At 47.0% G+C, this 13437-nt stretch overlaps 1 protein-coding gene across 1 annotated transcript in view; it reads right to left on the bottom strand.

Moving 5' to 3' along the window:
- Positions 1–13437, bottom strand: part of LOC144499967 (protocadherin-16-like) — a 502287-nt gene that overhangs the window by 173958 nt on the left and 314892 nt on the right. Inside the window, exon 5 of the mRNA XM_078222709.1 lies at positions 8708–8944. Coding sequence (XP_078078835.1) covers positions 8708–8944 — 237 coding nt within the window. The remainder of the gene's footprint in view (positions 1–8707; positions 8945–13437) is intronic.

Raw genomic sequence — 13437 nt, forward strand, 5'->3', positions numbered from 1 at the left:
TTGCTTCCTGTCGGATAGCCAGTCCCCAATCCACTTTAACACACTACCCCCAACTCCGTGTGCCCTAATCTTCCTCAGCAGCCTTTTATGGGGCACCTTATCAAACGCCTTTTGGAAATCCAAAAACACCGCATCCACCGGTTCTCCTCCATCAACCGCCCTAGTCACATCTTCATAAAAATCCAACATGTTCGTCAAGCACGACTTTCCCCTCATGAATCCATGCTGCATCTGATTGATCGAACCATTTCTATCCAGATGCCCTGCTATCTCCTCTTTAATAATGGATTCCAGCAATTTCCCTACTACAGACGTTAAGCTGACCGGCCTATAGTTACCCGCCTTTTGTCTCCTTCCTTTTTTAAACAGCGGCGTACCATTAGCCGTTTTCCAATCAACCGGCACTACCCCAGAATGCAACGAGTTTTGATAAATAATCACTAACGCATCCACTATTACCTCTGACATTTCTTTCAATACCCTGGGATGCATTCCATCCGGACCCGGGGACTTGTCCACCTTCAGTCCCATTAGTCTACCCAGCACTGCCTCTCTGGTAACATTAATTGTATTAAGTATTTCTCCTGCTGCCAACCCTCTATCGTTAATATTTGGCAAACTATTTGTGTCCTCCACCGTGAAGACCGACACAAAAAACTTATTTAAAGACTCAGCCATATCCTCATTTCCCATTATTAACTCCCCCCTCTCGTCCTCCAAGGGTCCAACATTCACTCTAGCCACTCTATTCCTTTTTATATATTTATAAAAACTTTTACTATCATTTTTGATATTAATTGCTAGCCTAGCTTCATAGTCTATCCTTCCTTTCTTTATGGCTTTCTTAGTCTCTCTTTGTTGTTTCTTAAATTTTTCCCAATCACTTGTTTCTCCACTATTTTTGGCCACTCTGTACGCAGCTGTTTTTATTTTAATACTCTCCTTTATTTCCTTCGTTATCCACGGCTGGTTCTCCCTTTTCTTACAATCCTTGTTTTTTGCTGGAATATATTTTTGCTGAGAACTGAAAAGGATCTCCTTAAAAATCCTCCACTGTTCCTCAGCTATCCTACCTGCCAGCCTGCTCTCCCAGTCTACCTTAGCCAATTCATCCCTCATCTTATCATATTTCCCTCTGTTCAAACAGAGGACACTGGTTTGGGACCAAACTTTCTCCTCTTCCATCTGAATCAGAAATTCGACCATATTGTGGTCACTAGACCCAAGAGGGTCCTTCACAATAAGATCCTTAATTCTACCTACCTCGTTACACAATACCAGATCCAAAATAGCTCGTTCCCTCGTCGGTTCCGTAACATGCTGTTCAAGGAAACTATCCCGACAGCATTCTAAGAACTCTTCCTCCATTCCACCCTTACCGACTTGAGTCTGCCAGTCAATGTGCATGTTGAAGTCCCCCATGATTATTGCTGTTCCGTTTTTACACGCATCCCTTATCTGCTTGTTTATAGCCCTCCCTACCTCAACATTATTATTTGGGGGCCTATATACCACACCTACTAGTGTCTTTCTCCCTCTACTATTCCTCATCTCTACCCATAATGATTCCACGTTTTGTTCCTCAGAGCCTATGTCATCCCTCAGTACTACCCTGATATTATCTCTTATTAATAGCGCGACCCCACCACCTTTTCCTTCCTGTCTATTCTTCCTAAACGCCTGATACCCCTGGATATTCATCTCCCAGTCCTGGTCACCTTTCAGCCACGTTTCTGTAATGGCCACTAGATCGTACCCACTTGTGCTGATTTGCACCATCAACTCATTTACCTTGTTCCGAATGCTTCGTGCATTCAGGCAAAGTGTCCTTATTCCAGCTTTTATCTGGACCCGCTTTGATGAGTCGCGAACACCCTCTCCCTCTACTCCCTTATCTAAATTACCGCCTTCATTCACTTGCACCCTCTCCTCTACCATTAATTTTGTAATTCCCCTTACCCCTGCATCCTCCCCCCCATCAATTAGTTCCTTGATCCTAGTCAACTCTTCTAGCTCCCCTCCCCCCAACCTATCTAGTTTAAATTCTCCCCAGTAGCCTTAGCCAACCTACCGGCCAGGATATTGGTCCCCCTGTGATTCAGGTTCCACCCGTTTTTTGTATACAGATCACCCCTGCCCCTAAAGAGGTCCCAATGGTCCAGGAACCTGAATCCCTGCCCCCTGCACCAGTATTTGTCAATCCCCTACAAGGGTTTTCTTATTAAGGGTCTGGGTGGGATGCTCCTTTGGAGAGTCAGTGCAGACTCGATGGGCTGAATGGCCTCTTTCCGCACTGTAGAAATTCTATGATTCTATCCTCTGGTTCTATATAATCTAAGTTGAACTGCAGTTGTGTGGATAGTTTGGAGAGGTTGAGACTGTTCTCTCCTGAGAAGAGAAGATGGGAGGAGATGTGAAGAGACGCTCAAAATTACGAGGTGTCTGGACAGAGTGGATAGGGAGAAACTGTTCCCATTGGTGGGTGGAAAGTATTTTTTAATCTACAAACTTTCCCACAATCTTAACCGTCTGTGTTAATTCTCTCTGTAATTTCCTGCTTTCAGAACAGCAGCTACTTATTCAGCCTCTCAACATTAACTGAAGTCACTGACTGGCACTGTTCCAGTAAATCATCTCGGCATCCATCACATCCTTCCTGAAGTGTTGTGCCCAGAATTAGACATAACACTGCAGGTGAGGCCAAGCCAGTATTTTATCAAGCTTCAGTATAGCTTCCTTCCTGTGTACTTGATGTGTCTCTTTATCAAGGATACTATCAGACTCATTCTGCCAAATTCTACAATTTGTGTACATGCATCCTCCAATCTATCTCCTCCTGCACCCTCCAATCTCTCTCCTCCTGCACCCTTCAATCTCTCTCCTCCTAGAACCACAGAACCATAGAAAATTACAGCTCAGAAACAGGCCTTTTGGCCCTTCTTGTCTGTGCCGAACCATTTTATGCCTAGTCCCACTGACCTGCACTTGGACCATATCCCTCCACACCCCTCTCATCCATGAACCCATCCAAGTTTTTCTTAAATGTTAAAAGTGAGCCCGCATTTACCACTTTATCCGGCAGCTCATTCCACACTCCCACCACTCTCTGCGTGAAGAAGCCCCCCCTAATATTCCCTTTAAACTTTTCTCCTTTCACCCTTAACCCATGCCCTCTGGTTTTTTTCTCCCCTCGCCTCAGCGGAAAAAGCCTGCTTGCATTCACTCTATCGATACCCATCAAAATCTTATACACCTCTATCAAATCTCCCCTCAATCTTCGACGGGAAGGCGGTGGATGTTGTCTACCTGGATTTCAGCAAGGCCTTTGACAAGGTCCCTCATGGGAGGTTAGTTAGGAAGGTTCAGTCGCTAGGTATACATGGGGAGGTAGTAAATTGGATTAGACACTGGCTCAATGGAAGAAGCCAGAGAGTGGTTGTGGAGGATTGCTTCTCTGAGTGGAGGCCTGTGACTAGTGGTGTGCCACAGGGATCGGTGTTGGGTCCATTGGGCGGCACGGTAGCACAGTGGTTAGCACTGCTGCTTCACAGCTCCAGGGACCTGGGTTCGATTCCCGGCTTGGGTCACTGTCTGTGTGGAGTTTGCACATTCTCCTCGTGTCTGCGTGGGTTTCCTCCGGGTGCTCTGGTTTCCTCCCACAGTCCAAAGATGTGCGGGTTAGGTTGATTGGCCATGCTAAAAAATTGCCCTTAGTGTCCTGAGATGCGTAGGTTAGAGGGATTAGTGGATAAATATATGGGGGTAGGGCCTGGGTGGGATTGTGGTTGGTGCAGACTCGATGGGCCGAATGGCCTCTTTCTGTGCCATAGGGTTTCTATGATTCTATGATTGTTGTTTGTCATCGATATCAATGATCTGGATGATAATGTGGTAAATTGGATCAGCAAGTTTGCTGATGATACAAAGATTGGAGGTGTAGTGGAAAGTGAGGAAGGTTTTCAAAGCTTGCAGAGGGATTTGGACCAACTAGAAAAATGGGCTGAAAAATGGCAAATGGAATTTAACGCAGACAAGTGTGAGATATTGCACATTGGAAGGACAAACCAAAGAAGAACGTACAGGGTAAATGGTAGGACTCTGAAGAGTGCAGTTGAACAGAGGGACCTGGGAATACAGGTACAGATTTCCCTAAAAGTGACGTCACAGGTGGATAGGGTCGTAAAGAGTGCCTTTGGTACATTGGCCTTTATAAATCGGAGTATCGAGTATAAAAGTTGGAGTGTTATGGTAAGGTTATATAAGGCATTGGTGAGGCCACATTTGGAGTATTGTGTACAGTTTTGGTCACCTAGTTACAGGAAGGATGTAAATAAGGTTGAAAGAGTGCAGAGAAGGTTCACAAGGATGTTGCCGGGACTTGAGAAGCTGAGTTACAGAGAGAGATTGAATAGGTTGGGACTTTATTCCCTGGAGCGTAGAAGATTAAGGGGAGATTTGATAGAGGTGTATAAGATTTTGATGGGTATAGATAGAGTGAATGCAAGCAGGCTTTTTCCGCTGAGGCTAGGGGAGAGAAAAACCAGAGGGCATGGGTTAAGGGTGAAAGGAGAAAAGTTTAAAGGGAATATTAGTGGGGGCTTCTTCACGCAGAGAGTGGTGGGAGTGTGGAATGAGCTGCCGGATAAAGTGGTAAATGCGGGGTCACTTTTAACATTTAAGAAAAACTTGGATGGGTTCATGGATGAGAGGGGTGTGGAGGGATATGGTCCAAGTGCAGGTCAGTGGGACTCGGCAAAAAATGGTTCGGCACAGACAAGACGGGCCAAAAGAACATAAGAACATAAGAAATAGGAGCAGGAGTAGGCCATCTAGCCCCTCGAGCCTGCCCCGCCATTCAATAAGATCATGGCTGATCTGACGTGGATCAGTACCACTTACCCCAACATGTTCGTCAAGCACGACTTTCCCCTCATGAATCCATGCTGCGTCTGATTGATCGAACCATTTCTATCCAGATGCCCTGCTATCTCCTCTTTAATAATGGATTCCAGCATTTTCCCTACTACAGACGTTAAGCTGACCGGCCTATAGTTACCCGCCTTTTGTCTCCTTCCTTTTTTAAACAGCGGCGTAACATTAGCCGTTTTCCAATCAACCGGCACTACCCCAGAATGCAACGAGTTTTGATAAATATTCACTAACGCATCCACTATTACCTCTGACATTTCTTTCAATACCCTGGGATGCATTCCATCCGGACCCGGGGACTTGTCCACCTTCAGTCCCATTAGTCTACCCAGCACTGCCTCTCTGGTAACATTAATTGTATTAAGTATTTCTCCTGCTGCCAACCCTCTATCGTTAATATTTGGCAAACTATTTGTGTCCTCCACCGTGAAGACCGACACAAAAAACTTATTTAAAGACTCAGCCATATCCTCATTTCCCACTATTAACTCCCCCCTCTCGTCCTCCAAGGGTCCAACATTCACTCTCGCCACTCTATTCCTTTTTATACATTTATAAAAACTTTTACTATCATTTTTGATATTAATTGCTAGCCTAGCTTCATAGTCTATCCTTCCTTTCTTTATCGCTTTCTTAGTCTCTCTTTGTTGTTTCTTAAATTTTTCCCAATCACTTGTTTCTCCACTATTTTTGGCCACTCTGTACGCAGCTGTTTTTATTTTAATACTCTCCTTTATTTCCTTCGTTATCCACGGCTGGTTCTCCCTTTTCTTACAATCCTTGTTTTTTGCTGGAATATATTTTTGCTGAGAACTGAAAAGGATCTCCTTAAAAATCCTCCACTGTTCCTCAGCTATCCTACCTGCCAGCCTGCTCTCCCAGTCTACCTTAGCCAATTCATCCCTCATCCTATCATATTTCCCTCTGTTCAAACAGAGGACACTGGTTTGGGACCAAACTTTCTCCTCTTCCATCTGAATCAGAAATTCGACCATATTGTGGTCACTAGACCCAAGAGGGTCCTTCACAATAAGATCCTTAATTCTACCTACCTCGTTACACAATACCAGATCCAAAATAGCTCGTTCCCTCGTCGGTTCCGTAACATGCTGTTCAAGGAAACTATCCCGACAGCATTCTAAGAACTCTTCCTCCATTCCACCCTTACCGACTTGAGTCTGCCAGTCAATGTGCATGTTGAAGTCCCCCATGATTATTGCCGTTCCGTTTTTACACGCATCCCTTATCTGCTTGTTTATAGCCCTCCCTACCTCAACATTATTATTTGGGGGCCTATATACCACACCTACTAGTGTCTTTCTCCCTCTACTATTCCTCATCTCTACCCATAATGATTCCACGTTTTGTTCCTCAGAGCCTATGTCATCCCTCAGTACTACCCTGATATTATCTCTTATTAATAGCGCGACCCCACCACCTTTTCCTTCCTGTCTATTCTTCCTAAACGCCTGATACCCCTGGATATTCATCTCCCAGTCCTGGTCACCTTTCAGCCACGTTTCTGTAATGGCCACTAGATCGTACCCACTTGTGCTGATTTGCACCATCAACTCATTTACCTTGTTCCGAATGCTTCGTGCATTCAGGCAAAGTGTCCTTATTCCAGCTTTTATCTGGACCCGCTTTGATGAGTCGCGAACACCCTCTCCCTCTACTCCCTTATCTAAATTACCGCCTTCATTCACTTGCACCCTCTCCTCTACCATTAATTTTGTAATTCCCCTTACCCCTGCATCCTCCCCCCCATCAATTAGTTCCTTGATCCTAGTCAACTCTTCTAGCTCCCCTCCCCCCAACCTATCTAGTTTAAATTCTCCCCAGTAGCCTTAGCCAACCTACCGGCCAGGATATTGGTCCCCCTGTGATTCAGGTTCCACCCGTTTTTTGTATACAGATCACCCCTGCCCCTAAAGAGGTCCCAATGGTCCAGGAACCTGAATCCCTGCCCCCTGCACCAGTCCCTCAGCCACACATTCATCCTCCACCTCACTCCATTCCTGTCCTCACCTTCCCGTGGCACAGGCAGTAATCCTGAGATTACTACCTTTGCTTTCCTCTTTCTCAGCTGTCTCCCTAATTCCCTGTATTCCCTTTTCATGACCCCTTCTCCCTTCCTACCCACATCAGCGGTACCAATATGTACCGCTACCTCAGGCTCCTCTCCCTCCCACCTCAGGATTTCCGGGACGCGACTAGCGACATCCTGGATCCCGGCCCCAGGGAGGCAGACCACCATGCGAGACTCCCGCCTACCTCCGCAGAAACGCCTGTCTGTCCCCTTCACCATTGAGTCCCCGATTAATACCGCCTTCCTCCTCTTTTCCTTAGCCCTCTGAGTTACAGGGCTGGAGTCTACTCCAGAGACACGGCCACTGCTGCTTCCCCCAGGCGGGCTGTCCCCCCCAGCAGTACTCAAGCAGGAGTACTTGTTGTGCAGGGGCAAATCCACCGGGGTGCTCTCAAACACCCTAGCCTTACCCTTCCTGGCCGTCACCCACTTGGCCTCCTCCCGTGGCCCTGGTGTGACCACCTGATGATAGCTCTTGTCTATCACCTCCTCATTCTCCCTCATCAGCCTAAGATCCTCGAGCTGCAGTTCCAGCTCCCTAACACGGTCCCTCAGGAACCGCAGCTCGACACACCCCTCACAGATGTGGATGTCCTGTTTCTGTTTCTGAGCTGTAATTTTCTATGGTTCTAAACACAGTCACAACTGCACATTCTTAATGTGTTTCTGTGAGAGGCTTTTATTGGACAAATCTTCCCCTGTCTTCCCCAGAGGCAGATTCCTCATGGAAGAGTCACATGACTAATGCAAGCCACTTAGTTCAGCTTTTCCGAAACCACCATCCTAACAATTTTGTCCTGAGAGAAATGTGCCTAGTTCTGGCTGCTCAGGGCAGATTATATTTACACTGGCGGCAGTTCAGACTCACCGGGAGAATTTAATACTCTGACTCACCTGGAGAGTTTAATACTCGGACTCAGTTTAATACTCTGACTCACCGGGAGAGTTTAATACTCTGACTCACCGGGGGAGTTTAATACTCTGACTCACCGGGAGAGTTTAATACTCTGACTCACCAGGAGAGTTTAATACTCTGACTCACCTGGAGAGTTTAATACTCTGACTCACCGGGGGAGTTTAATACTCGGACTCACCGGGAGAGTTTAATACTCTGACTCACCGGGAGAGTTTAATACTCTGACTCACCGGGAGAGTTTAATACTCTGACTGACCGGGGGAGTTTAATACTCGGACTCACCGGGAGAGTTTAATACTCTGACTCACCTGGAGAGTTTAATACTCTGACTCACCAGGAGAGTTTAATACTCTGACTCACCGGGAGAGTTTAATACTCTGACTCACCTGGAGAGTTTAATACTCTGACTCACCGGGAGAGTTTAATACTCTGACTCACCTGGAGAGTTTAATACTCTGACTCACCGGGAGAGTTTAATACTCTGACTCACCTGGAGAGTTTAATACTCTGACTCACCGGGGGAGTTTAATACTCGTACTCACCGGGAGAGTTTAATACTCTGACTCACCTGGAGAGTTTAATACTCTGACTCACCCGGGAGCTTAATACTCTGACTCATCGGGGGAGTTTAATACTCGGACTCACCTGGAGAGTTTAATACTCTGACTCACCCGGGAATTTAATAGTCTGACTCACCGGGGAGTTTAAGAATCTGACTCACCGGGGTAATTTAATACTGTGACTCACCGGGAGAGTTTAATACTCTGACTCACCGGGAGAGTTGAGGGCCTTGACTGAGCCAATATGGGATCCTCTTCTCACATCTTCAGGGACAGTGAAGAAATATTGAGCTTGCTCGAAGAGCGGTGGCGAAATTGTACCCGAGACGATGCTGACATTAACCATGGCATTGGCTGCTGACATGAGACCACCTGCGTCCTGTGCTGAGATGACCAGTCGCTGCACCGTGTCCGCTCTGCCGTGTAAATGAGTGACCAGTGAGAGGACTCCTGTAGGAAGAATTACAAACCTGAGAATTGTGGTCACTGCTTCATTTCTCCCTTTTGACACATTGCATAATGACCCCTCACCCCTGATCAGAATGCCACCCCTCCCCCCACCAGAATACCCTCCTCACACATTCTGATCTTTTGACTGTTTGTAATCTCAAAGAAATAAGAAATGTTCCTTTCCTTCAGCTGAGCTTCCAGAGAGAATATAATTAGTTATTTTTGCAACTTTTATTTTTATACAAGTTCTGTGCACTTCCTGTTGGAAAAGGCAATGTGTAATTCCTGTTACCAGAACAATGAGAGTACATTCTGATCCAAGGACGCTCTCACAGCACTGAGCACTGCTCAATATTTGTCTGCAAAGTCTTTGCCTGATGGCTGTGACCCGTTTCAGGCAAATACCCCAACCTCCTGCACTTGTGTGTGTGAGAAACACTCGACACAGACTGATGGCCCTGACTCACTGAGAAATGACCTTCAGCATTTGCTGCTTACAGCATAGTGTTTCTTGGTATTTGTGTAAAACCTTTTAACTGATGCAGGAAATTGCCAAAGGCACAGGAAGCGGGAAAGAGATCGCTGTACAGGAGACCTGGCCAACACTCGCTGACATTTACAGCACACATGTTAGAAGGTGTGACTATGGGACCCTATTAGCCAGTCTGCACCTGCCACAACTTGGCTCCCTCCCACCCTCCCAGGCTCGGAGAGTATAACACACTGCAACCCTGACAGTCCCGTGTAAACGCATCGACTCAATGATAAAGTGTTTTAACCTAACATGGAATCAATGACAAACTGCACAATGCAGCAGCAGGTCAGTCAGAGAGTTGTGTCTCTCAAAGGGTCATTAGTATGTGGAATTCTCTTCCGAGACAGAGTGGAAGCTGTCTTTAAATTTATTCAAGGCAGAGTTAGGTTTTCGATTGGCGAAGGAGCCAAGGGTTATGGGTGTCATAAAGGAAAGTGGAGTTGAGGCTATGATCTGATTGAATGGTGGATCAGTCTTGAAGGCTGAGTCTGGTTCTGCAGTGCAGAAGGGAGGGTGGAAGAAGAGGAGAGCAGTAGCAATAGGGGACTGATCAGTAAGTTTGCGGACGACACAAAATTGGCAGGACTTGCAGATAGTGAGGAACATTGTCAGAGGCTACAGAAGGATATAGATAGGCTGGAAATTTGGGCAAAGAAATGGCAGATGGAGTTCAATCCTGATAAATGCGAAGTGATGCATTTTGGTAGAAATAATGTAGGGAGGAGCTATACGATAAATGGCAGAACCATAAAGGGTGTAGATATGCAGAGGGACCTGGGTGTGCAAGTCCACAGATCCTTGAAGGTGACGTCACAGGTGGAGAAGATGGTGAAGAAGGCATATGGCATGCTTGCCTTTATAGGACGGGGCATAGAGTATAAAAGTTGAGGTCTGATGTTGCAGATGTATAGAACGTTGGTTCGGCCGCATTTGGAATACTGCGTCCAGTTCTGGTCGCCACACTATCAGAAGGACGTGGAGGCTTTGGAGAGAGTACAGAGGAGGTTTACCAGGATGTTGCCTGGTATGGAGGGGCTTAGTTATGAGGAGAGATTGGGTAAACTGGGGTTGTTCTCCCTGGAAAGACGGAGGATGAGGGGAGACTTAATAGAGGTGTATAAAATGATGAAAGGCATAGATAGGGTGAACGGTCGGAAGCTTTTCCCCAGGTCGGTGGTGACGTTCACGAGGGGTCATAGGTTCAAGGTGAAGGGGGGGAGGTTTAACACAGATATCAGAAGGACATATTTACGCAGAGGGTGGTGGGGGCCTGGAATGCGCTGCCAGGCAAGGTGGTGGAGGCGGACACACTGGGAACGTTTAAGACTTATCTAGTTAGCCACTTGAACAGAGTGGGAATGGAGGGATACAAAAGAATGTTCTAGTTTGGACCAGGGAGCGGCACGGGCTTGGAGGGCCGAAGGGCCTGTTCCTGTGCTGTATTGTTCTTTGTTCTTTGATTGTCAGAGGTACAGACAGGAGGTTCTGTGGTCGTGACAGAGACTCCCGGATGGTTTGTTGCCTCCCGGGTGCCAGGGTCAGGGATGTCTCTGATCGCGTGCACAGCATTCTGAAGTGGGAGGGTGATCAGCCAGATGTCATGATACACATCGGTACCAATGATGTAGGAAGAGTGAGGAGGTCCTGAAGTCTGAGTAGAGAGAGCTTGGTAGGAAGTTAAAAAGCAGGACCCCGAGGGTAGTAATCTCAGGATTGCTACCTGTGCCACGTGCCAGTGAGGGTAAGAGTAGGATGCTTGGGCGGATGAACACGTGGCTGAGGAACAAAGAACAAAGAACAATACAGCACAGGAACAGGCCCTTCGGCCCTCCAAGCCTGCACCGACCATGTGCCCAACTGGACCATTCGTTTGTATCCCTCTATTCCCAGTCTGTTCATGTGGCTATCTGGAGAAGTCTTAAACGATCCCAGCGTGTCCGCCTCAATCACCTTGCTTGGCAGTGCTTTCCAGGCCCCCACCACCCTCTGTGTAAAATACTTCCCCCTGACATCTGTGTTGAACCTTGCCCCCCTCACCTTGAACCTGTGTCCCCTTGTGTTCGTCACCTCCGACCTGGGAAAAAGCTTCCCACTGTTCACCCTATCTATGCCCTTCATAATTTTATACACAAAGAACAAAGAACTGGTGAAGGGGCAGGGTTTCAGATTTCTAGATCTTTGGGACCTCTTCCAGGGCCGGTGGGACCTGTACAAGAGAGACGGGTCACACCTGAACTACAAGGGGACCAATATACTTGCAGGGATGTTTGCTAGTGTTATTGGGGAGGGTTTAAACTAGATTTGCAGGGGGGTGGGAACCAGAGTGCCAGAGCAGATAGTGGAGCGGGGGTGAAAATAAATGATGTTAATAGTTCATGCAAAATCACAAATAGAAGGGTTGTGTGTGGTGGTAATAATCTTCTGAGGTAGAAATCATAGAAACCCTACAGTGCAGAAGGTGGCCATTCGGCCCATCGAGTCTGCACTGACCACAATCCCACCCAGGCCCTACCCCCACATATTTACCCGCTAATCCCTCTAATCTACACATCTCAGGATTCTGAGGGGCAATTTTTAACCTGGCCAATCAACCTAACCCGCACATCAACCAAAGTAGAACGTACAGGGTAAATGGTAGGACTCTGAAGAGTGCAGTTGAACAGAGGGATCTGGGAATACAGGTACAGAATTCCCTAAAAGTGACGTCAAAGGTGGATAGGGTCGTAAAGAGTGCCTTTGGTACATTGGCCTTTATAAATCGGAGTATCGAGTATAAAAGTTGGAGTGTTATGGTACGGTTATATAAGGCATTGGTGAGGCCGACTTTGGAGTATTGTGTACAGTTTTGGTCACCGAGTTACAGGAAGGATGTAAATGAGGTTGAAAGAGTGCAGAGAAGGGTCACAAGGATGTTGCTGGGACTTGAGAAGCTGAGTTACAGAGAGAGATTGAATAGGTTGGGACTTTATTCCCTGGAGCGTAGAAGATTGAGGGGAGATTTGATAGAGGTGTATAAGATACCATTCTTAGCAGTGTAGAGGATCAGAAGGACCTTGGGGTCCGGGTCCATAGGACTCTTAAATCGGCCTCGCAGGTGGAGGATGCGGTCAAGAAGGCGTACGGCGTACTGGCCTTCATTAATCGAGGGATTGAGTTTAGGAGTCGGGAGATAATGCTGCAGCTTTATAGGACCCTGGTTAGACCCCACTTGGAGTACTGCGCGCAGTTCTGGTCACCTCATTACAGGAAAGATGTTGAAGCCATTGAAAGGGTGCAGAGGAGATTTACAAGGATGTTGCCTGGATTGGGGGGCATGCCTTATGAGGATAGGTTGAGGGAGCTTGGTCTCTTCTCCCTGGAGAGACGAAGGATGAGAGGTGACCTGATAGAGGTTTACAAGATGTTGAGAGGTCTGGATAGGGTAGACTCTCAGAGGCTATTTCCAAGGGCTGAAATGGTTGCTACGAGAGGACACAGGTTTAAGGTGCTGGGGGGTAGGTACAGAGGAGATGTCAGGGGTAAGTTTTTCACTCAGAGGGTGGTGGGTGAGTGGAATCGGCTGACGTCGGTGGTGGTGGAGGCAAACTCGTTGGGGTCTTTTAAGAGACTTCTGGATGAGTACATGGGATTTAATGGGATTGAGGGCTATAGATAGGCCTAGAGGTGGGGATGTGATCGGCGCAACTTGTGGGCCGAAGGGCCTGTTTGTGCTGTGGCTTTCTATGTAAGATTTTGATGGGTAGAGATAGAGTGAATGCAAGCAGGCTTTTTCCGCTGAGGCTAGGGGAGAAAAAAACCAGAGGGCATGGGTTAAGGGTGAAAGGAGATAAGTTTAAAGGGAATATTAGTGGGGGCTTCTTCACGCAGAGAGTGGTGGGAGTGTGGAATGAGCTGCCGGATAAAGTGGTAAATGCGGGCTCACTTTTAACATTTAAGAAAAACTTGGATGGGTTCATGG

Source organism: Mustelus asterias, chromosome 10 (assembly GCF_964213995.1).
Source record: "Mustelus asterias chromosome 10, sMusAst1.hap1.1, whole genome shotgun sequence".
Taxonomy (NCBI): Eukaryota; Metazoa; Chordata; class Chondrichthyes; order Carcharhiniformes; family Triakidae; genus Mustelus; species Mustelus asterias.